This window comes from Haliotis rufescens, unplaced genomic scaffold (genome assembly GCF_023055435.1).
Source record: "Haliotis rufescens isolate VD_foot unplaced genomic scaffold, xgHalRufe1.0.p SCAF_16, whole genome shotgun sequence".
Classification (NCBI taxonomy): domain Eukaryota; kingdom Metazoa; phylum Mollusca; class Gastropoda; order Lepetellida; family Haliotidae; genus Haliotis; species Haliotis rufescens.
The window spans coordinates 5,682,068-5,704,345 of NW_025963846.1; the positions used below are offsets into that span (position 1 = coordinate 5,682,068).

The window sequence follows — 22,278 nt, forward strand, 5'->3', positions numbered from 1 at the left end:
TTGGGGGTCTGACAAACAAACCCTCCTCAACATCTACAAAACACTTATTCAATCCAAAATCGACTACGCCGCTCCGGTCCTAAGCGGCATTTCAACTACTAACTACAACAAAATAAAATCAATTCAATATAAGGCCCTCAAAATAGCTACCGGCACCAGGACTGGTACCTCACACCACGCCATACTCATGACCAACACTCTCTCCATTACACACAGAATACAACAGACAATCCTCAACTACTGGGCTGGGGCACAACACAATCCAATCTTTAAAATACTCAAACAAAAATATAACAACATTAACAAACAAACAGCATTGACCAAGCCCCACACATGACCCACCTACACAAGCTAATACACACCCACAATCTAAGCAATATATCACACACACACCCCTCCCTACAATACATAGCCGACCTCCCATCCCCCCCAGTTGACACAACGCTCCACGAACTTTTCATACAAAGCCCCGGCACCCCAACTGCAAAAAAGGCCGAAGCAACCCTCAGACACCTCCACAATAACTGGCCGACACACACTTACATTTACACCGACGCATCCCAAACTAATGGAAAAACAGGACTAGGAATACACATAGACCAACAACGCACCCCCCCCCCCCCGTCACCACAAACTTTCACTATAAAAACTTCACTAACAATAACACAGGGGAACTATTAGCCATATCCTTACAGCAATACAGGCTATCAAAACAAAAATTTCTAATAATATCAGACTCACTATCAGACTCACTAACATCAACAACATTATTACTCTAATCAACCAACTTAACAACAACAACAAACAAATCAGTCTACTCTGGGCCCCAGGACACACAAATATACCAGGCAATAACACAGCACACATCGCAGCCAATATAGCCACCCAACAGCCCTCATTAGAAATCTATTTCCATACCTCCAAAGCGGAGATCAAGAACAAATTTAAAAAGTCTATAAAACTTCAAAACCACAACAATATAATCCAAAACACTAACTCGCAATGGCTCAAAACACTTTTTACGCAATACAATCTCAAATGTCGCAACTATAACAGCTCTAACCATTTGGACAATATTATATCAAGAATCATCAGCGGAAATACCAACCTCAACCACAATCTACACAAACAAGGCAGACACCCGGACGGGAAATGTACATATTGTAATCAACCAGAAGACTTATATCATATTTTTAACAGCTGTCCTTTCTATAACACCCTTCACTCCGAACTTTATCTCGCTATCCCTCCTAACTATAAAAAAACCTCACACTACTTTTCAAACCTTCCAACCCTATCTACATCTTCAATGCAATAACGCAATTCATCATCAAAGCCGACCTTATAGACCGAATTTAGAACCTCCCAAACAAATCTATACAACATAACTATGCCCTAGTAAACAAACACCCCAACTTTCGGATCGGGATCGAAATTTCCAACACGAGTCGCCCTCTCCGACGTCCGTGCCTATAACCCCAGCTAACCATACACTAACTCAATAGAGTCGTTAAGCCAGCCGGCGCCAACAACAAGCCCACACCGCACGCCACCCAACCACGTCACAACCCCCTGCCCTCCTGCCCTTGCGTGATGTCCAGGACACCTGGTTGGATGCTAAGCAGGCAACTCCACCAGTTCCGAGAACTGAAGACTTCAATGACTATATGGTTATCAACTATATGGTCATCAATTGACGATGATGCTCGGTTTCCAATACCTCTCTTGAATCACCACCAGACACCCGGCCCTCGCACCAACAACAATCTTGAGGGATTTCACCATGGCCTTAACAGAACCTTACCCCACCGCCACCCGAATATCTACCGATTTGTAGAAGTGATTAAGAAGATTGAGTGTGCAGACAGGACAAAAACAGTTATACTTTGGTGCCGCCCCACCCAGCAGGAAGCGAGTTTACAGAGAGACTGAAAATCGCCTGAGACGTCTTAAGGACATGTTGACTCAAGGACAGAAAACCCCTATCGAGTTCCTTGATGCTGTTGGTCATCTTCTCAAACTTGGTTAAGAGACTTGAAATATAGAAGTTTTAGTGCTGTATGTGACAGAGTGAGGCCAGTTATGACATTAAATTAGTGTGTGTACTATTTATTTATACCAGTGCTATATATAAGTTAATTATAAGTTGCCATTTTTTAAACTTTTTTTCATAAGATGAAAGAAATGATGGTGCAGAAACAAGACTAGCAATTAACATTATAACCGTGATGCAAATGCGTTACTTAATACAGTCCACAAAGAACAATATATAGGGCGCCTTTTTACTATTTATTCGTTATATGATATCAATAATTCATTTATGGATACTAAAGAATGAATTTATATCACACATTTGATTGTGTTTTATCATGAAATGTTTATTAATATGGAAAATCGTTTTTTTGATATCAATAACTGAATTACATCGACGGGGTTGGTCGGGTTGAATAATAAAAAATATTAGGCCATGGGCTACTTAGGTCCATTATGCATCCCCCCCCCCCCCACACACACACCCCCCCCACACACACACACCCCCCCCCCCCCCCCCCCCCCACCTCCCAACAAAACATACTTTTCCTGAAGCCTTAGAGTGCCCTGAACATGGAATCATATGTTAACATTGAAATTATAGGCATGCACTTCCTGTTTTCATCATATTTGTGGAGGTACCCTAAAGATCGCGATTTTGCATTCCACGTCAGCGTCATTTTTGTACTGCATCAAAAAGGTCAATAAATGTCTTTAAAATTGTCCAATTTCCATGTGTAATCTATCAAAATAAAGCTGAAGTTATTACGGTTACGATTATGTTATTTTCATATAAATATAATGACAAGTATAGTGGCTATTTTACTTAGTAGAACACACATATGGAAATTGACTCCACGCAGATCGCTCAAACTTTCCATAATTTTCTATTATATGGAAAAATAAATACAAGGTCATCACAAAAACAAATACAGGCAATAATCTAGTGATATATAACTTTATCTTGAAAAAAAATCATTTGAATAAACATGATAATTCAAACTATCCATGGTACAATCCATAGAATTACCATTTACATTATAGATTACTTTTCACTTAGAATAGCTTTTGTTTGCCAATATAGAATATCTGGAATTACATTTGGGTTACATACATAGGATTAGTATGTTCTCCATGACCACATCTCAGTAATTAATTATGATTTGGTAATCATGCCAATCATAGTAGCATGTTCAATCAGTGTCAATCTTAATTAATTAAATGAGCATTATTAAAAAGCGAGAAGTTACTTGCAAAATGGCAAACGCTCAAGTTGACATCAAATTCATACCATCCCATCGTGGAGGTAGGATTCTTTGTTTTCATGGATTTATGTTCCGTTGCAATAAGAAGAGAGACACGTGGCAGTCTTGGCTGTGTCTTGAAAAGACATGTCCTGCACGTGTTTCGACTGAAGGTCCTTGGTTAATCCACTGGAGACAACTTGCGACATCTTTCGAACCACTTCGGCAACGATGGTCCAAGAACTAACAACTTGAGCACGACTGATGGATGGTGCCGTATCCAGAATGGAGTATGCCGACCATCGCTTCACTTGGAGTAATGTAAAATGATACATTGTTGATGGTGAATATTTTGTGAATAAAACGAGAGTGACAAAACTTTATATTATCTTATTTTGTTATTAAAAGAAGAAATATAGAAGAAGAAGAATAGAAGAAGAAGAAGAAGAAGAAGAATATTTTATTATAGTGTCACCCGCTGTACATATAAAATGACAAGGCAAGAATGTAAAAATTCAGCGGCCGGCCAAAATGGCCTACGAGACACTAAAAGACTCATAAAAACACTATTTTATATATGTACACACCACATTTAATAGCAGTTATGAAAATAACATTCATAATATTATCCCCCATACAAACATCCTATATACACACAACCACATCCATTCCCACATCCAGGTCTTCACTCACAGCAGCTTACGCAAACCACGCAAACACACCCGAACATTCAGACACACCCAAACCCTCATTGACATCACTTCAATCACATCCGAACCCTCGCTCGAACCCTCACCGTCACACATCACTCTCACACACACCCCATTTCTTAAACACACCCTCACCTGTATCCGTTCCCGCATCCACACCAACTCCCTCATCCGCGCCCATCAACCACGTCCTCACTCGCATCCACATCCCTCCCCGTCTCCACAAAAAAGAAGCACCAACCACGTCGGGCCAGCCACCCATCACAACCCCTCGGGCCAGCCACCCATCACAACCCACAGCACCCCCACACATCAACCCTACAACACAGCAAAACATGATAGATGATAAGAATTATCACACGCACACAACTACCCAGTTTATTGTTTTATATATTTTCTTCTCCGATACATTGTGAAGATTAATGCAGCAAGTGGTTTAACCAGTTCGTCGCACTGCATTAAGAATACGGTTTGGTCTGCCGGAGACATGGTAATAAACGAGGGGTTAATAAGGGATACTTTCTGCCAAACATTAAGTCTTAGATCTCTATAACAGTCACACGTTACCAAAAAGTGAACTTCATCTTCAACAGTTTGGCCGTTACATAATTTACAGACGCGTTCAGAAACAGGGGTTTTCGGGCGTGTATAACGACCTCTTTCTAATTCTAAGGGTAAAGTTCCACAGCGAAGTTTAGCTAAAGTGCTTCGTCGTGATCTATCCAGAATATGGCGTACATAAAATGAAACATTCAGTGTATTTTTAAACAATCTAAACGTTCTAAGCTTATTGCCTGTAGTATGACCAGTGTCATTCCAAACTCCACGCAACCAGTTTTCTCCGTCAAGTTCTATCAGTTTTGATTTCAAAATTTGGAAATCTATATTACCAATGTTATAGAGATCCAAAAATGGTAGATCAAAAGAACCAAACATTCTTACAACTCTGCTGTCCCAGGACTTTCGGTATGACAGAGACCAATTTCTGATACGAGCTATAATTCTCTGCGGGGGAGCTGAATTCAACTTCTTCCAGAAACGCACAACTTCGATTTTATGTTTAGTGATAATCGATGACCAACCCATCTCCCCTCTTACGGCCAAATTAGGAGTAGTTTTTCCTACACCCAAGAAAAAGCGGCACGCTCTATTTTGGATGGCATTTATGCAACTAAATTCTCTGGTTCCCCAAATTGCTGCACCATACGTTAAGATAGGTTGTACAAGATTGTCATACAAAGTACTGAAAACATCATAGGTCATTCCTCCAACTAATTTAAATTTACTAATAATTACACTGAGGGCTCTTCCAGCAGATTTAGCAATTTGTTTAGCTGTGAAATTTTAATCTAGGTGTTCCTTGAGCCAAAGTCCCAAATATTTCTTATTTATGTGTCATATTTCGTGGTCATGTGAAACATGATATGGATTACTGTGTTGTTTTAAACCCTTAATGTGTTTTCATAAGGATCAGACATGGGAGCTTAAACGCATGGTGCACTAAATCCGACCTAAATTGGTTCGTTAGCAAATCTAACGCGAGAGCGACACACAAGTTGAGTCAAATTGAGCTATTGTCACGGTTCACTCCCAAAACTTCTACATGCCAAAACGTCTACATGCCAAAACATCTACAGAGAGTTGTCATGACTGATTGAGTTTACCCATTGTTATAATGGTTTAGTCCTCCTTTAATTAAGAAGACTCATTAGCTTCTTTTCGATGTTGTTTTAGAAAGGCAAGGAAGGGTACTTTGTGAAGATTAAATAGTTACAGATGTACCTAATGAAAACAAATTATTTGTAGATAAAGAAGATTATAATAAAAAGACCCGTCACTTTTAATGAAATTAACTGGTTTAGGAAATCACAGTTATACACTGTTTAAGATCAAAATGTTTCATGTGTATGCAGTAATAGCAACTTACAAGTTGTCGGGCTGGGAGTAGTTTGAACCTTAAATTGGGTTTACTCAATTTATTGTGGATTAACACTATAGTATATAACTAGAGTCCATCATAATGACATTTGACAGACCAAATTCTCTCTAAATCCCCCTTCACTCACTAACGAACCCCCTTTAGAAACCACCAAGCAAATAAAATTCAATTTTCAAAAAGCCAATTGGCAACTCTTTACAAAACTATGCAACCAAACCGACCCCCCAAAAATACAAAACAGCAACATAGACACATTCAACACCAACCTTACCAACACACTATTCGATATCGCAAGCCAATGCATACCCACAACCAAACCCGCCCCTTCCCACAACCCAGTCCCCTGGTGGAACGACGACATCCAAAACTCTAGAAAATTAAGAAAAAGAGCCCTAAATAGAAGTAAACGGGATAAAACAAAAAACCCTGATTTCATTCATCTCAGAAACCATACTAAACAGCTTATTAAAACGGCCAGGAAAAAACACTGGCAGCTCTTCTGCAATACCCCCAAAATTGGCGAAAATAATTCAAGAAAAATCTGGAACAAACTTAAATGACTAAAACGGACATTTCGAAAATCAGTCCAATCCAACTGCCCATCCAATAAAGATAAAGCCAATCATATAGCTATCCACTTTGCCAAGACCAGCAGCACCGGTACCGCCAATTACCCCCCCCCCCCCCCATTCCAAGATACAAACAAAAAGCACCATCTACCCATCAATAAAACCATTAATATATATGAACTTCTACATGCACTTCATAACAAAAACACAGCCGCAGCCACAGGACTCGATAACATACGTTACATAATACTAAATAAAATCACACCTCAAATACAACAATTATTACTACAACCCTACAACCAAATATGGTCAACAGGCACAACACCACAAACCTGGAAACACGCAAAAATCATTCCAGTCCTGAAGCCGGGCAAACCCCCGAACGACCCAGACTCCTTCCGCCCCATATCTCTAACCTCCCATATATGCAAAATCCTTGAATCAATTATCAATAATAGACTTAAGCATCACATCTCTATAAACAGACTAATAAGCCCGGACCAGAGCGGCTTCACAAATAACAGACAAACATTAGACCACATTCTACACCTAGAACAAGACATTAGGACTGCGAAATCAATGAAACAATACACCCTGGCCATCTTTATAGATTTCAGCAAAGCTTTCGACATGGTTTGGCATAACGGCCTCCTTAAAAAACTCGAAAATAATCATATCAATGGGAGAATACTAAACTTCATTCACTCTTTCCTAACAGATAGACACATCACCGTTAAATCCCATCAAACCCTATCCGACACACACCCCATTGAAAACGGTACTCCACAAGGAAGCATCTTATCGCCAACACTATTCAATTTTATGATAAATGACATCTTTTCAGATTCCAAAAATAAAGAAAAAAAATACCACAGCAAATTTCGCAGATGACGTTTCCCTTTGGACCTCTCGGCCTCCATCAATTTATTAAAAACCAGAATGCAATCTGCTTTAAACAATATAAAAAAATAGGCTTCAAATTCGGGATTCCAAATCAACACCAAAAAGACCATTGGCATGCTCATCAAAAAACAATATATGCAAAATTACACACCCAAACTTCACCTTAATGACAAAGAAATTACATACCAAAAAGAAGCTAAGTTCCTAGGGGTTACATTTGACCGACACCTTACATGGGGCCCCCGTATATCAAAATTGGTCAACTCTTGTGAAAAAGATTTAAAATTAATGAGAGCTATTAAAGGTAACAATTGGGGGTCTGACAAACAAACCCTCCTCAACATCTACAAAACACTTATTCAATCCAAAATCGACTACGCCGCTCCGGTCCTAAGCGGCATTTCAACTACTAACTACAACAAAATAAAATCAATTCAATATAAGGCCCTCAAAATAGCTACCGGCACCAGGACTGGTACCTCACACCACGCCATACTCATGACCAACACTCTCTCCATTACACACAGAATACAACAGACAATCCTCAACTACTGGGCTGGGGCACAACACAATCCAATCTTTAAAATACTCAAACAAAAATATAACAACATTAACAAACAAACAGCATTGACCAAGCCCCACACATGACCCACCTACACAAGCTAATACACACCCACAATCTAAGCAATATATCACACACACACCCCTCCCTACAATACATAGCCGACCTCCCATCCCCCCCAGTTGACACAACGCTCCACGAACTTTTCATACAAAGCCCCGGCACCCCAACTGCAAAAAAGGCCGAAGCAACCCTCAGACACCTCCACAATAACTGGCCGACACACACTTACATTTACACCGACGCATCCCAAACCAATGGAAAAACAGGACTAGGAATACACATAGACCAACAACCCCCCTGTCACCACAAACTTTCACTATAAAAACTTCACTAACAATAACACAGGGGAACTATTAGCCATATCCTTACAGCAATACACGCTATCAAAACAAAAATTTCTAATAATATCAGACTCACTATCAGACTCACTAACATCAACAACATTATTACTCTAATCAACCAACTTAACAACAACAACAAACAAATCAGTCTACTCTGGGCCCCGGGACACACAAATATACCAGGCAATAACACAGCACACATCGCAGCCAATATAGCCACCCAACAGCCCTCATTAGAAATCTATTTCCATACCTCCAAAGCGGAGATCAAGAACAAATTTAAAAAGTCTATAAAACTTCAAAACTAAAACAATATAATCCAAAACACTAACTCGCAATGGCTCAAAACACTTTTTACGCAATACAATCTCAAATGTCGCAACTATAACAGCTCTAACCATTTGGACAATATTATATCAAGAATCATCAGCGGAAATACCAACCTCAACCACAATCTACACAAACAAGGCAGACACCCGGACGGGAAATGTACATATTGTAATCAACCAGAAGACTTATATCATATTTTTAACAGCTGTCCTTTCTATAACACCCTTCACTCCGAACTTTATCAAGCTATCCCTCCTAACTATAAACAAAACCTCACACTACTTTTCAAACCTTCCAACCCTATCTACATCTTCAATGCAATAACGCAATTCATCATCAAAGCCGACCTTATAGACCGAATTTAGAACCTCCCAAACAAATCTATACAACATAACTATGCCCTAGTAAACAAACACCCCAACTTTCGGATCGGGATCGAAATTTCCAACACGAGTCGCCCTCTCCGACGTCCGTGCCTATAACCCCAGCTAACCATACACTAACTCAATAGAGTCGTTAAGCCAGCCGGCGCCAACAACAAGCCCATTCGTGACCAACTCGTGTTATTCCGGGACAAGCCGAATAGCGACTCGTGCCCCTCTCATGGCCATTTTTGTGACCGGGTTCCGTCTTAGCGCAAACGGGCATACCTAAAACAATTGTCAACTCGTTCACATATTATTTCCCCATGTATTATGTATATTTCAGATGCAATTTAAAGCACATTGGGACGTGCGGAATTATACAGTATGACTGAACATATTTAACTTTGTCTTGGGTACATTTTTAGATTGCAAGATATGTAAAATCAAAAAATATTTCTGAGGGATTCTTTGACGAAGAACTTGAAATCATACGCGCATTCTGATTGGTTTGTCGTATTTTCGCACATAACATTCATCGATAGGGGGACGAATCTTCTTGCAGGTTACGGAAAGGGGCGAGTGGTGACGAATGCAACAAGCCCACACCGCACGCCACCCAACCACGTCACAACACCCTGCCCTCCTGCCCTTGCGTGATGTCCAGGACACCTGGTTGGATGCTAAGCAGGCAACTCCACCAGTTCCGAGAACTGAAGACTTCAATGACTATATGGTTATCAACTATATGGTCATCAATTGACGATGATGCTCGGTTTCCAATACCTCTCTTGAATCACCACCAGACACCCGGCCCTCGCACCAACAACAATCTTGAGGGATTTCACCATGGCCTTAAAAGAACCTTACCCCACCGCCACCCGAATATCTACCGATTTGTAAATTGAGTGTGCAGACAGGACAAAAACAGTTATACTTTGGTGCCGCCCCACCCAGCAGGAAGCGAGTTTACAGAGAGACTGAAAATCGCCTGAGACGTCTTAAGGACATGTTGACTCAAGGACAGAAAACCCCTATCGAGTTCCTTGATGCTGTTGGTCATCTTCTCAAACTTGGTTAAGAGACTTGAAATATAGTAGTTTTAGTGCTGTATGTGACAGAGTGAGGCCAGTTATGACATTAAATTAGTGTGTGTACTATTTATTTATACCAGTGCTATATATAAGTTAATTATAAGTTGCCATTTTAAAAACATTTTTTCATAAGATGAAAGAAATGATGGTGCAGAAAAAAGACTAGCAATTAACATTATAACCGTGATGCAAATGCGTAACTTAATACAGTCCACAAAGAACAATATATAGGGCGCCTTTTTACTATTTATTCGTTATATGATATCAATAATTCATTTATGGATACTAAAGAATGAATTTATATCACACATTTGATTGTGTTTTATCATGAAATGTTTATTAATATGGGAAATCGGTTTTTAGATATCAATAACTGAATTCATTATGAAATGATGTACTTTATCATCTAAAAAATAAAATATGGTATTGTATCTATAGCCTTCGTCTCCGTGAACTTAATGCCCATTTTTTAATAATTCGTGAAGATAGGTACAGTTTTGTAACATTTGCATATATAGTCATTTTCAGATGATGTCTCATTGTAGTTTAATGCGATTTGAATATTATTATTTACTATCGTACTTACTTATTGTTTTAAATGAGACGTTTAAATTTAGATGTCACCACAAATTACAATTATTGCTTGTACGTTCACCACAATTGACAAATACTCTAAAATCTATGACTAGTAAACCATTAATGTACGTTGAAAAATATTAAAATGTAAATGCCAAAATGATGTATCCAGGATCAAGTAGAAGATATATAGACAGCAGCGCTGGAAATTTATTCAACAGGCCCGTGAAAACAACACTGCTTTAGCTCAATGTTTACCACTCCTGGCGGCCATTATGCGACGGCCATCTTACACACAACCCCGTGCTCACGTCTACAGGTCTCTTCCTGTGGTACGGTAATTAATATAGCCCTCTCCCTCAAGTGTATCCTCCAGGATATATTCTACTCTCATTAATTAAATGCTGCCCTTTCCCAGCGTCACGGCTATGGAGCTGAGACGAAGAGGCCCAACCATCATAAAGTAATTAGGGTCCAATAAAAACAATGCCCCACCAAACCTCATAAACATGATCACTGAAAGTCGTACTACAGACGCTTAATGTCAAATCACAAAAAAGCATATGAATAGCAATAAAATGTAACAGGATCATGTATTCTCTTAACACCATCGCAAGACACCATGTAATCACATCTAAAAATGAAACATCAGCAAGTTGAATCCTCTCGTTATCAGTAAAACGTATTTGCACCAGAAAGCTGTGTGTAGAGACAAAAAATGCGTTATCTGCTAAATGCTCCACTAAAGTGCTGTTAACATATGAACGTGAGAGGCAGCTTCAATGCGTATGACGATGTAAAATATAAATATTGCATACCGGTGTCCTTTATGATGATAATTCAATCCTATTATTTTTCTTTGTATTGTCTCCCAATAAACATGAAAGCAAGTAACTAAATACTGTAAACAGACAAAGACAAATATTTGTTTTACGCTTTTTTATTCGGTCGTTCCACCAAGGGAACATTTGAGTGTCAGTTTGGGGTAGCACTAATACTCCTCTCCCTCTTCCTCTCCCTCGCCCTCAACAGAGTCGACTCCAACCTCCTCGTAGTCCTTTTCCAGGGCGGCCAAGTCCTCACGGGCCTCGGAGAACTCTCCCTCCTCCATACCCTCACCCACATACCAGTGGACGAAGGCACGCTTGGCGTACATCAGATCGAATTTGTGGTCAAGACGAGCCCAGGCCTCGGCGATGGCGGTGGTGTTGCTCAACATACAGACAGCTCTCTGGACCTTGGCCAAGTCACCGCCGGGGACAACAGTGGGTGGTTGGTAGTTGATGCCAACCTTGAAGCCAGTGGGACACCAGTCGACAAACTGGATGGTTCTCTTGGTCTTGATGGTGGCGATGGCGGCGTTGACGTCCTTAGGGACGACATCACCACGGTACAACATGCAACAAGCCATGTACTTGCCGTGACGGGGATCACATTTGACCATCTGGTTGGCGGGCTCGAAGCAGGCGTTAGTGATCTCGGCCACAGACAGTTGTTCGTGGTAGGCCTTCTCGGCGGAGATGACAGGAGCGTAGGTAGCCAGAGGGAAGTGGATTCGTGGGTATGGCACAAGATTGGTCTGGAACTCTGTCAGATCCACGTTCAGGGCACCATCGAAACGGAGAGAGGCAGTGATGGAGCTGACAATCTGACCAATCAGACGGTTGAGGTTGGTGTAGGTAGGACGTTCGATATCGAGGTTACGTCTGCAGATGTCGTAGATGGCCTCGTTGTCGACCATGAAGGCGCAGTCGGAGTGTTCCAGGGTGGTGTGGGTTGTGAGGATGGAGTTGTAGGGTTCCACCACGGCAGTGGAGATCTGGGGAGCGGGGTAGACAGCGAACTCCAACTTGGACTTCTTGCCGTAGTCCACAGACAGCCTCTCCATCAAGAGAGAGGTGAAACCGGAGCCAGTGCCGCCACCGAAGCTGTGGAAGATTAGGAAGCCCTGGAGTCCAGTGCACTGGTCAGCCAACTTCCTTGTGCGGTCAAGAACGAGGTCGACGATCTCTTTTCCGACGGTGTAGTGACCACGGGCGTAGTTGTTGGCAGCGTCCTCCTTGCCGGTGATGAGCTGCTCTGGGTGGAACAGTTGTCGGTAGGTGCCGGTTCGGACCTCATCTGTAACGGTAACCTCCAATTAGTAAGACACCAAGTAGTAAGACAGATTTCAATGAGGTTGTTTATGATTGAGTGAACAGCAAGTCAAATAACTGTTATCTTAGGAGTATCAGTGGATAATCCAACAAAGACAAGTTTGAAGATTAAAGTTATTTTTTTAGATGTTACGGACAAGAAGGATTATATACATACATTCTATTCACATAGAAATAGTTTATTGTATACAGCAGTTTGTTAAATGTCTTTAATCGTTAAGGTCCGTTACTCGTACATGTTCAATATTTTAACTGAGTCATTATAACCACACAGTGCGATACATGCTTTCCGAAGTTTCCGCTCTTTGCGATTTGAAAATATGATGTACCCACCGACAACAGTTGGTTCGAGGTCAACAAAGATGGCCCTCGGGACGTGTTTCCCAGCCCCGGTCTCGCTGAAGAAGGTGTTGAAAGAGTCATCCCCACCCCCGATGGTCTTGTCTGAGGGCATCTGACCGTCGGGCTGGATGCCGTGCTCCAGACAGTACAACTCCCAGCATGCATTTCCCATCTGGACTCCGGCCTGGCCGACGTGGATGGAGATACATTCCCTCTGAAGTAACAAAAGACAACGTTAGTGAGTGACAGTTTATATATTCAACATCTCAGTTTCTTTCAATAAGTAATGAAGTACTCCACACATGACAGGTTAGACGCATTAACCCTCTTTGGAATACTTGTTACATACCTTAATCAGTTATAGCGTATTGAACGATAGCCTCAAAAAGCTTCTTCTTTCTCTGCGATTTACACCCTGACACCCTGAATGGGTACAGTTTGCCGCGGGTACGTGTATCCCTAGAGCACTGGCGTTTTTAGTAGTTGTTCCGTACATGACTAAACTATTGACGATAAGACATTAATAGTTCATCTTTAACACTTGTGAGTGTATTTTTTTACGTTGGGTGTTGTAAGGAATAGGTGTTATACTGGTGCCTAATTCTGAATTATTGTCAACGACGTGTGTAAGTGTTGATTCCCACTAAACACATCTACATTATAGTTACCATGATTGTTGTAGGTAGATCTCACGTGGACTGCAAATTGTCTGGTGTGAGAAAGTCTGATGTAGAGAACAGGTCCCCGGACGCTTATATACACGTAGTGGTCAGTCTGTTGTCAAGGACGCTGATCCCCAGTAACCGTTGCTAAGCTCATTACGACGGCGGCGTCTGGGGTGCAGGGGTTAAAGTTCACTGGATGACTGCGACGGGATTATCACTATGTTCTAAATCATCTAAATGGTGAAAGCCTAATTAACAGAAGGTACACTGAACACTTAATTAATGACTGTTTACTTGGAGTATGGTGTTCATTCCTTGTTGCAGCTCGTTAGCTCTGTTCTTTACTTAATGCTTAATGAGAGTTCTTAGTTTCCACAGCCTGGTCTTATATCTAAAATATCTATTTTTTCGACTTGCAACATTTAACTTTCCAAGACAAGTCTAAATGTAACGGTTTACCCATATGAAATAGTTTCTTTTCCAAGACTTAGCTCGATGCAATGTTTCAGTGGTAGGAAATACTTTTCCTTTAAAAGACACGACGAGTTGCAATGTTGTAGCGATATGAAATATTTTACTTACCAAGACCAAAGTATATTCAATGTTTAACAGATAACAATAGTTAACTTTCCAAGACACAGTGATATGTTTCATTAAATTTAGTATTACACGTTTACAAGATGCGATGTTTATTTGATAGAAAAACAAAACCCGTACAACTTTATGGATAACAACTTCCGGTTTATTGCATTAAGTGACGTTTCGATGTAGATTCTTTCATCGTTATCAAGGAGACAGATGCAATGTGTGACTGATATGAAATAGATTACTTTCTAAGACCCAGCTATATGCAATGTGTGACTGATATGAAATAGATTACTTGCTTAGATCCAAACAGATGCAATGTGTCTCTGATATGAAATATTTTACTTTCTAAGACCTACCTTTATGCAATGTTTGACTGACGTGAAATAGATTAGTTTCTAAGACCTAGCTTTATGCAATGTTTGACTGACGTGAATTAGATTAGTTTCTAAGACATAGCTTTATGCAATGTTTGACTGACGCGAATTAGACCAGTGTTCTAAGACCTAGCTATATGCAATGTTTACTGACGTGAAATACATGAGTTTCTAAGACATAGCTTTATGCAATGTTTGACTGATGTGAAATACATGAGTTTCTAAGACATAGCTTTATGTAATGTTTGACTGATGTGAAATACATGAGTTTCTAAGACATAGCTTATGCAATGTTTGACTGACGTGAAATACATGAATTTCTAAGACATAGCTTTATGCAATGTTTGACTGATGTGAAATAGACCAGTGTTCTAAGACCTAGCTATATGCAATGTTTGACTGACGTGAAATGCATGAGTTTCTAAGACATAGCTTTATGCAATGTTTGACTGATGTGAAATACATGAGTTTCTAAGACATAGCTTTATGCAATGTTTGACTGATGTGAAATACATGAGTTTCTAAGACATAGCTTATGCAATGTTTGACTGACGTGAAATAGATTAGTTTCTCATAACCAGACAGATGCAATTTTCCCCGGATATGAAATAGATTAGATACTAAGACCCAGATAGGACCAATACTTCACTAACATGAACTATATTACTTTCTTAGACCCAGATAGGTGCAATACTTCACTAATATGAAATATATAACTTCCTAAGACCCATATACATTTAGGTGCAATGTTTCACTGATACGAAATATATTACTTTCTTAGACCCAGATAGGTGCAATACTTCACTAATATGAAATATATTACTTTCTAAGATCCATATAGGTTCAATGTTTCACTGATATGAAATATATTACTTTCTAGGACCCAGTGTGTGTCCGTTCAGTGATAATAATAAGGCACCAATGATGTAGCATTAAAAGACCGACATCTAGAAAATATATATTTGTACTCTAATCATGTTTCAATGTAAATTTATCATAAATGACAGCAGAACTGTTCTTGATTAACATGCGTTTACATCCATATTCATGCATGTTGAGTGAGTGAGTGTGTTAGGTTTACCGTCACTCTCCATGCATGTAGAACTAATGATAGAAACCGCTTCACTATACTGAGGTATAGCACTCCGTAGGGTATTTCCGACGTCGGGTGACCTTTTTACTTTTGCAAATATCCCATAAAACGTTGTCCCATCGCCTCAACGTATTATGTACAACCTTGAAAATCCGCGATAACTATTGCGTTGTCAACATTGGTTTAAGTGTGTCATGTTTGTGGCCTTTATTATGCACCGTGCGCACCATTTCGGAATAACGTGATAATATGGAGATACCCCTAAACTCACTGTTTGTTCACTGTAATATGAAAACAAATAAATAGAGAAGGGTTCGAGGCTTTATGCAATGAAAATATACGTCATCAGATACACACGCCATCGGGTGGTTTTGGGGGTCCGAATAATTTTGGAATTCGGTGAAGAATACGTCCCAGAATACGTTCGCGAATTACTGCTTCTATCTGAGATTTTTCGGATTGGATTTCGGATGAGAGTTGGTCCCTAGCAACATCTGCTGGTCGTAGGAGGCGACTTAAGGTGTTTGCTCTGTGTCTTGGTTGATGGGGTGGATCCTTTGCTTACGATGTCAGTCACTGGAGTGTTTGGTCGATTATTTCCACCGTATAGCTGGAGTATTGCTGAGTACGGCATTAAACAAGGAACAGAACAGGACTCGTGGAAGCTAGAAGCAGATCAAAGCCGCGTGCACAGTTAGATTAACTAAAGTGGGATTATTAGTGGCGGAACGTAGTTGTCGGTATAAATTGGGACCTTGAGTCATCAGACATTATGGTTCCGGCTTAGTCAGTAAAACTAAACACGCGATTGTCGGACATGCTGTCAAGTTGAATCCAAATGCAAATGTCGATCGTTAGTTTGTCTGAAGGGAAGCATGGGGATAACTGGTACTTATTTTATTTCAGTACAGTAATTCTTTTTTTCAAATACCAAACACCAACTGCTTTGTTGTGTAGTTAGAAAACGTTTTTATTTACGTTAAGCATTTTTTATGGACGGTCCCTCAGCTGTTCAAGCGGTAACGCCAATTAGTGCCCACCTAATATATAGACTTCTTGTTTCAAGGGAAGTGTTCAGAAAATTGCTGTGAGAAAAGTGGACATTACATTGCACTGGAACGTTTCAAATGAGCAACTTTTCAAATGAGCAAAGACAAGTTCCGTGTAGTTGTTAAACTACACGGAACTTGTCTGAACGTCTTTCACCTGGTAAATGAACAAATGTTCCCGAAAGCGTATATATGTGCTCGTTGTACAATATTTCAAAGGCAGAGAAGCGACACCAAGCGGAGGATCTAGGAAGGAGTCTAACGAAAGCTTCAACGTCGTGACGTCTTCGAGCCCTTCTGGTATCTTTCAGTTCTGAAATCTCGTGCATGTGCATCGTTCTGGAACCGAATTACTCTTTGATTAACTTACATCATATGTGACCAGTCATGACACAACACATGAATATATTAAGTTAAAAGTCACATACCTTTTCACTTAAAAATGAGTACGCGTAACAGAAAGTATAGGCTATGACCGAGTTCTAGCACCCATGCTTGTCGTACAAGCCAAATCATGAAAACGGGTAGTTGGGATATAGGTCTGGCTGACTGTGTGTCGTCTTGCTACCATGCTCACTGGCTACAGTGGCCCGGACACAAGTATTTACACATTGTCGTGATATAGCTGCATGTAGGTGATTGAAGCGTGAAACACCATTGACTTACTCACTCGCTTACATATGGGTCGGTGTGGTAGCCTAGTGGTAAAAAGGTACTGTCCCGGGTTCGATTCCACATGTTGGTACAACGTGTGATGCGATATTTCTGTTGTCCTGCTCTGTGCTATTACTTGAATATTGCTAAAGCGCCGTAAATCCATACTCGATGACTCACTCACTTATCCAACCCGACATCAAGGCACACCGACGTACAGCCATGTATGGCTTGTGTAAGATACCTTACATGCATCCACACAGCCGTTCGTTAGTGTATGAGTCATGTGCGATCAATGTGTGATGTCAATGTAAAGCACACATCGTACTGATGAATAATGAACTGATATCCCGAAAAGAAACCAGAAAGACGTAAAAGTCACGAAACAAATAAAGTTAATACAAATCTTCAAGCTAACGGTCCAGACCTTGTCCAGATGGAGCAATAAAGACATACCAGAGCCTGTATGTTGTGTAAGAGACTAATTTGGCCCATTGCTCTATGCTCTTTACAGATTTAAAAGAAATGCAAACGAAATATTTGTTTTCATATTTTATTCGGTCGTTCCATCAAGGGAACATTTGAGTGTCAGTTTGGGGTAGCACTAATACTCCTCTCCCTCTTCCTCCCCCTCGCCCTCAACAGAGTCGACTCCAACCTCCTCGTAGTCCTTCTCCAGGGCGGCCAAGTCCTCACGGGCCTCGGAGAACTCTCCCTCCTCCATACCCTCACCCACATACCAGTGGACGAAGGCACGCTTGGCGTACATCAGATCGAATTTGTGGTCAAGACGAGCCCAGGCCTCGGCGATGGCGGTGGTGTTGCTCAACATACAGACAGCTCTCTGGACCTTGGCCAAGTCACCGCCGGGGACAACAGTGGGTGGTTGGTAGTTGATGCCAACCTTAAAGCCAGTGGGACACCAGTCGACGAACTGGATGGTTCTCTTGGTCTTGATGGTGGCGATGGCGGCGTTGACGTCCTTAGGGACGACATCACCACGGTACAACATGCAACAGGCCATGTACTTGCCGTGTCGGGGATCACATTTGACCATCTGGTTGGCGGGCTCGAAGCAAGCGTTTGTGATCTCGGCCACAGACAGCTGTTCGTGATAGGCCTTCTCGGCGGAGATGACAGGAGCGTAGGTAGCCAGAGGGAAGTGGATACGTGGGTAGGGCACCAGGTTGGTCTGGAACTCCGTCAAATCCACGTTCAGGGCACCATCGAAACGGAGAGAGGCAGTGATGGAACTGACAATCTGACCAATCAGACGGTTGAGGTTGGTGTAGGTAGGACGTTCAATATCGAGGTTACGTCTGCAGATGTCGTAGATGGCCTCGTTGTCGACCATGAAGGCACAGTCGGAATGTTCCAGGGTGGTGTGGGTTGTGAGGATGGAGTTGTAGGGCTCCACCACGGCAGTGGAGATCTGGGGAGCTGGGTAGACAGCGAACTCCAACTTGGACTTCTTGCCGTAGTCCACAGACAGTCTCTCCATCAAGAGAGAGGTGAATCCGGATCCAGTGCCGCCACCGAAGCTATGGAAGATGAGGAAGCCCTGGAGTCCAGTGCACTGGTCAGCCAATTTCCTGGTGCGGTCAAGTACGAGGTCGACGATCTCTTTTCCGACGGTGTAGTGACCACGGGCGTAGTTGTTGGCGGCGTCCTCCTTGCCGGTGATGAGCTGCTCTGGGTGGAACAATTGGCGGTAGGTGCCGGTACGGACCTCATCTGAAAATGTGACAGGGCACTGAGGTAAATTCCAATGCAAAAATCAACAGGCAGAGGACAACATCGTCAACGAGATGCTGCGTTTTTTAAATGGAACACAGTTGAATTGGGTTGTATCAACGTGTTTGATGCATTTACTTAAGTCTCATGTTCTATACTTCATATTGTTTGTTATGTTTTAAGCAGATGAAACACCCACCGACAACAGTTGGTTCGAGGTCAACAAAGATAGTATGAGCAAGAAATGAAAAGAATATAAAAAAACAAGTATACAGTTGAAGTTCGATTAAAGAGTATATTCTTGTATTAAGAGAAACGTTTTAAGGATTTAAAGATTTCTTCGAATATTAACGATTGTTAAATATGAAAATATATTGTACCCACCGACAACAGTTGGTTCGAGGTCAACAAAGATGGCCCTCGGGACGTGTTTCCCAGCCCCGGTCTCGCTGAAGAAGGTGTTGAAGGAGTCGTCCCCACCCCCGATGGTCTTGTCTGAGGGCATCTGACCGTCGGGCTGGATGCCGTGCTCCAGACAGTATAACTCCCAGCATGCATTGCCCATCTGGACTCCGGCCTGGCCGACGTGGATGGAGATACATTCCCTCTGAAGAAACACAATGAAACGGTCAGTGTCAAATAAAACTGTCACGAAGACATGAACGCGACAACATTAGAAATATTCGTTGAAAACGATGTAAACATAGACGAGGAGTGAGTGAATGAGCGTGTCAGTGAGTGAGGGAGTTAACGTCTTAACAGTATTCCAGTTATATCACGGCGTGACAGCTTAATGTGGGAGGAAAGACCGAAGTGATGCAGGTCTCAGACGTTTACCACTTCGGTAAAACCCGCGAGCACGGGTATGGTGCTGACAAACCTAGAAACATAATCGGGGCGAACCGGGAATCCAGTCCACAGTCATAGGTTTCTGTCGCGCCCAAGGGACGCAACTCTATCCAGCGAATTTCGACGCCTCAGATGACTGGGTCACTCGTGTCCCCTGAACCTAGCTCGTCCATCGTATACTTGTCGTCGTTCCAAGTAAACCCAATAATACTTTTTGTAACTTAAATTGACTTGCGGTTTCACTTTTTTTAACATGATAACTTATTTGTATTTCTCATATGATGGAACCATGATTTAAAGATGATTATGCTTCGCTGTCTGGTGACCTTTTTCTGCCAACTTCTATGGATATCTTGTGTGAGCGAGTTAGTTGAGTGAGTCGCTGAGTATTGTTTTACGCCGAATTTAGTAATATACCAGCAAAATAATCCGGGGGAACCCAGAAAAGGACTTCACGCATTGTAACCAGTGAGATACCACAGCTTAGATATTGCAAGATGACGCTTAAATAGTGCCGATATGACGTCGATAATGTAACAGACACGTATAAACACTCCTGCTTGAGTTTGTCTATAATAGTGAATATCAATGATACAGCCGTCAAATCAATATTAGTTATTGTTAGCGACGTGGGGGTGTAGATTCCAACCAAGCCAGAGAAACTATACTTACCATGATTGTTGTAGGTAGATGTGGACCTCACGTGGACTGCAAGTTGTCTGGTGTGAGAAAGTCTGATATTGAGAGCAGGTGCCCGGACACTTATATACACGTGGTGGTCAGCCGGTTGTCATGGACGCTGATCCCTAGTAACTGTCGCTCAGCCAATTGCAAAGGGGTTAATTGAGTATTAGAGAAAGCAGCCTGGCGACATATGCTTGGGTGGGAAATACTTACATGTTAGGTGGGTAGAGATTCACGAGTCACTGCTCACATCATTAGTGGTTGTTTTCTGATTTATGCACCTGGATTGTGGTCATTAGTTTCTCTGTAAATCATTCATCAATTCACACAGTCTAGGTCCGAGGACTCCAATTCGATTTATGGGATGTATGTATAGATTATGTACTCATAACCAGCTCAGAGTTCTTGTGTATAAACTTGAAAAGAGTACGAAACTGAGACAAGAACTGACCGCATTTAAATCAAGAAAGTGAGATGGATGAAAATGGAGTTCAACGTCGCGTTTAAAATATTGCACTTGTATAGCGACGTGAATGTACGCGGGTGCGTGGCTGTTCGACTTATCCGGACTTGTACCTTTTTAATAGTGCTAGCCCACGAAAAACCATTCCGCAGTTTAACATGAATACCCTCAGACACATTGTACTGACTCCGAGTCGACCACTATGAACAATCAAAATCAAATAGTATTTAAATAAAGCATTACAGAATATTTCCTTTACGTGACATTCATTATCAGCTGATATACACGTCAACTTTAAACCAATAACTATAATGGACCTATTTTACTTTGGCATTATACAAATGCATTTCAGTGCCTTTAGAGAATATAACATGAGGTAATGCGTCATCAAAGTAAACAGCTGGGATTCGAACCTACGACTAGTGGATCCACATGCTGAGCCAGCGGTGTTCCCTTATTAGGAAGAGCCTCGATATCAGTCCCTATGCTATCCTTAAACTGGTTCTATATACCATCGGTGTATACGCTCTAATAAACAGTTGATTTATATTTGCTATTCATGAACTGGTTTTATATACAGTTGATTTATATTTGCTATTCACAAACTGGTTTTATATACAGTTGATTTATATTTGCTATTCATAAAAGTGGTTATATATACAGTTGGTTTATATTTGCTATTCATTTACGTACCTGCTCCATACACGACCTTCTTGATAATTATATACGATTGCTATATCTATGATCTTCATGAGAGTGTCATATACGATTGTAATATATATATATATGATCTTCATGAGATAACTATATACGATTGCTATATTTTTAATATTCTTGAGATATGTATATACATTGTTTTATGTTAGATTTTCATGATATAGTTATATACATAGAGAATACTAC

General features: G+C 41.1%; 2 protein-coding genes across 2 annotated transcripts; both read right to left on the reverse strand.

Moving 5' to 3' along the window:
• Nucleotides 1-11,652: 11,652 nt before the first annotated feature.
• Nucleotides 11,653-13,969, reverse strand: LOC124120699 (tubulin alpha-1A chain-like). The gene is made up of 3 exons (XM_046483577.2): nt 13,891-13,969; nt 13,214-13,436; nt 11,653-12,845 (listed from the first exon to the last, which is right to left on the reverse strand). Exons 1-3 carry the CDS (start codon nt 13,891-13,893, stop codon nt 11,716-11,718), a joined length of 1,356 nt encoding a protein of 451 aa, XP_046339533.2. The 5' UTR covers nt 13,894-13,969; the 3' UTR covers nt 11,653-11,715.
• A 4,215-nt stretch (nt 13,970-18,184) lies between these two features.
• On the reverse strand, nt 18,185-20,964 carry LOC124120718 (tubulin alpha-1A chain-like). Its single transcript, XM_046483597.2, has 3 exons — nt 20,901-20,964; nt 19,764-19,986; nt 18,185-19,379 (listed from the first exon to the last, which is right to left on the reverse strand). Exons 1-3 carry the CDS (start codon nt 20,901-20,903, stop codon nt 18,250-18,252), a joined length of 1,356 nt encoding a protein of 451 aa, XP_046339553.1. The 5' UTR covers nt 20,904-20,964; the 3' UTR covers nt 18,185-18,249.
• Between the last annotated feature and the right edge of the window lie 1,314 nt (nt 20,965-22,278).

What these genes read in the sequence shown, in the direction of transcription:
- LOC124120699 (XM_046483577.2), bottom strand. An exon ending in CCTCGAACCAACTGTTGTCG is followed by an intron (nt 12,846 to 13,213) that starts GTGGGTACATCA and finishes TTACCGTTACAG; the next exon opens with ATGAGGTCCGAACCGGCACC.
- LOC124120718 (XM_046483597.2), bottom strand. An exon ending in CCTCGAACCAACTGTTGTCG is followed by an intron (nt 19,380 to 19,763) that starts GTGGGTACAATA and finishes TCACATTTTCAG; the next exon opens with ATGAGGTCCGTACCGGCACC.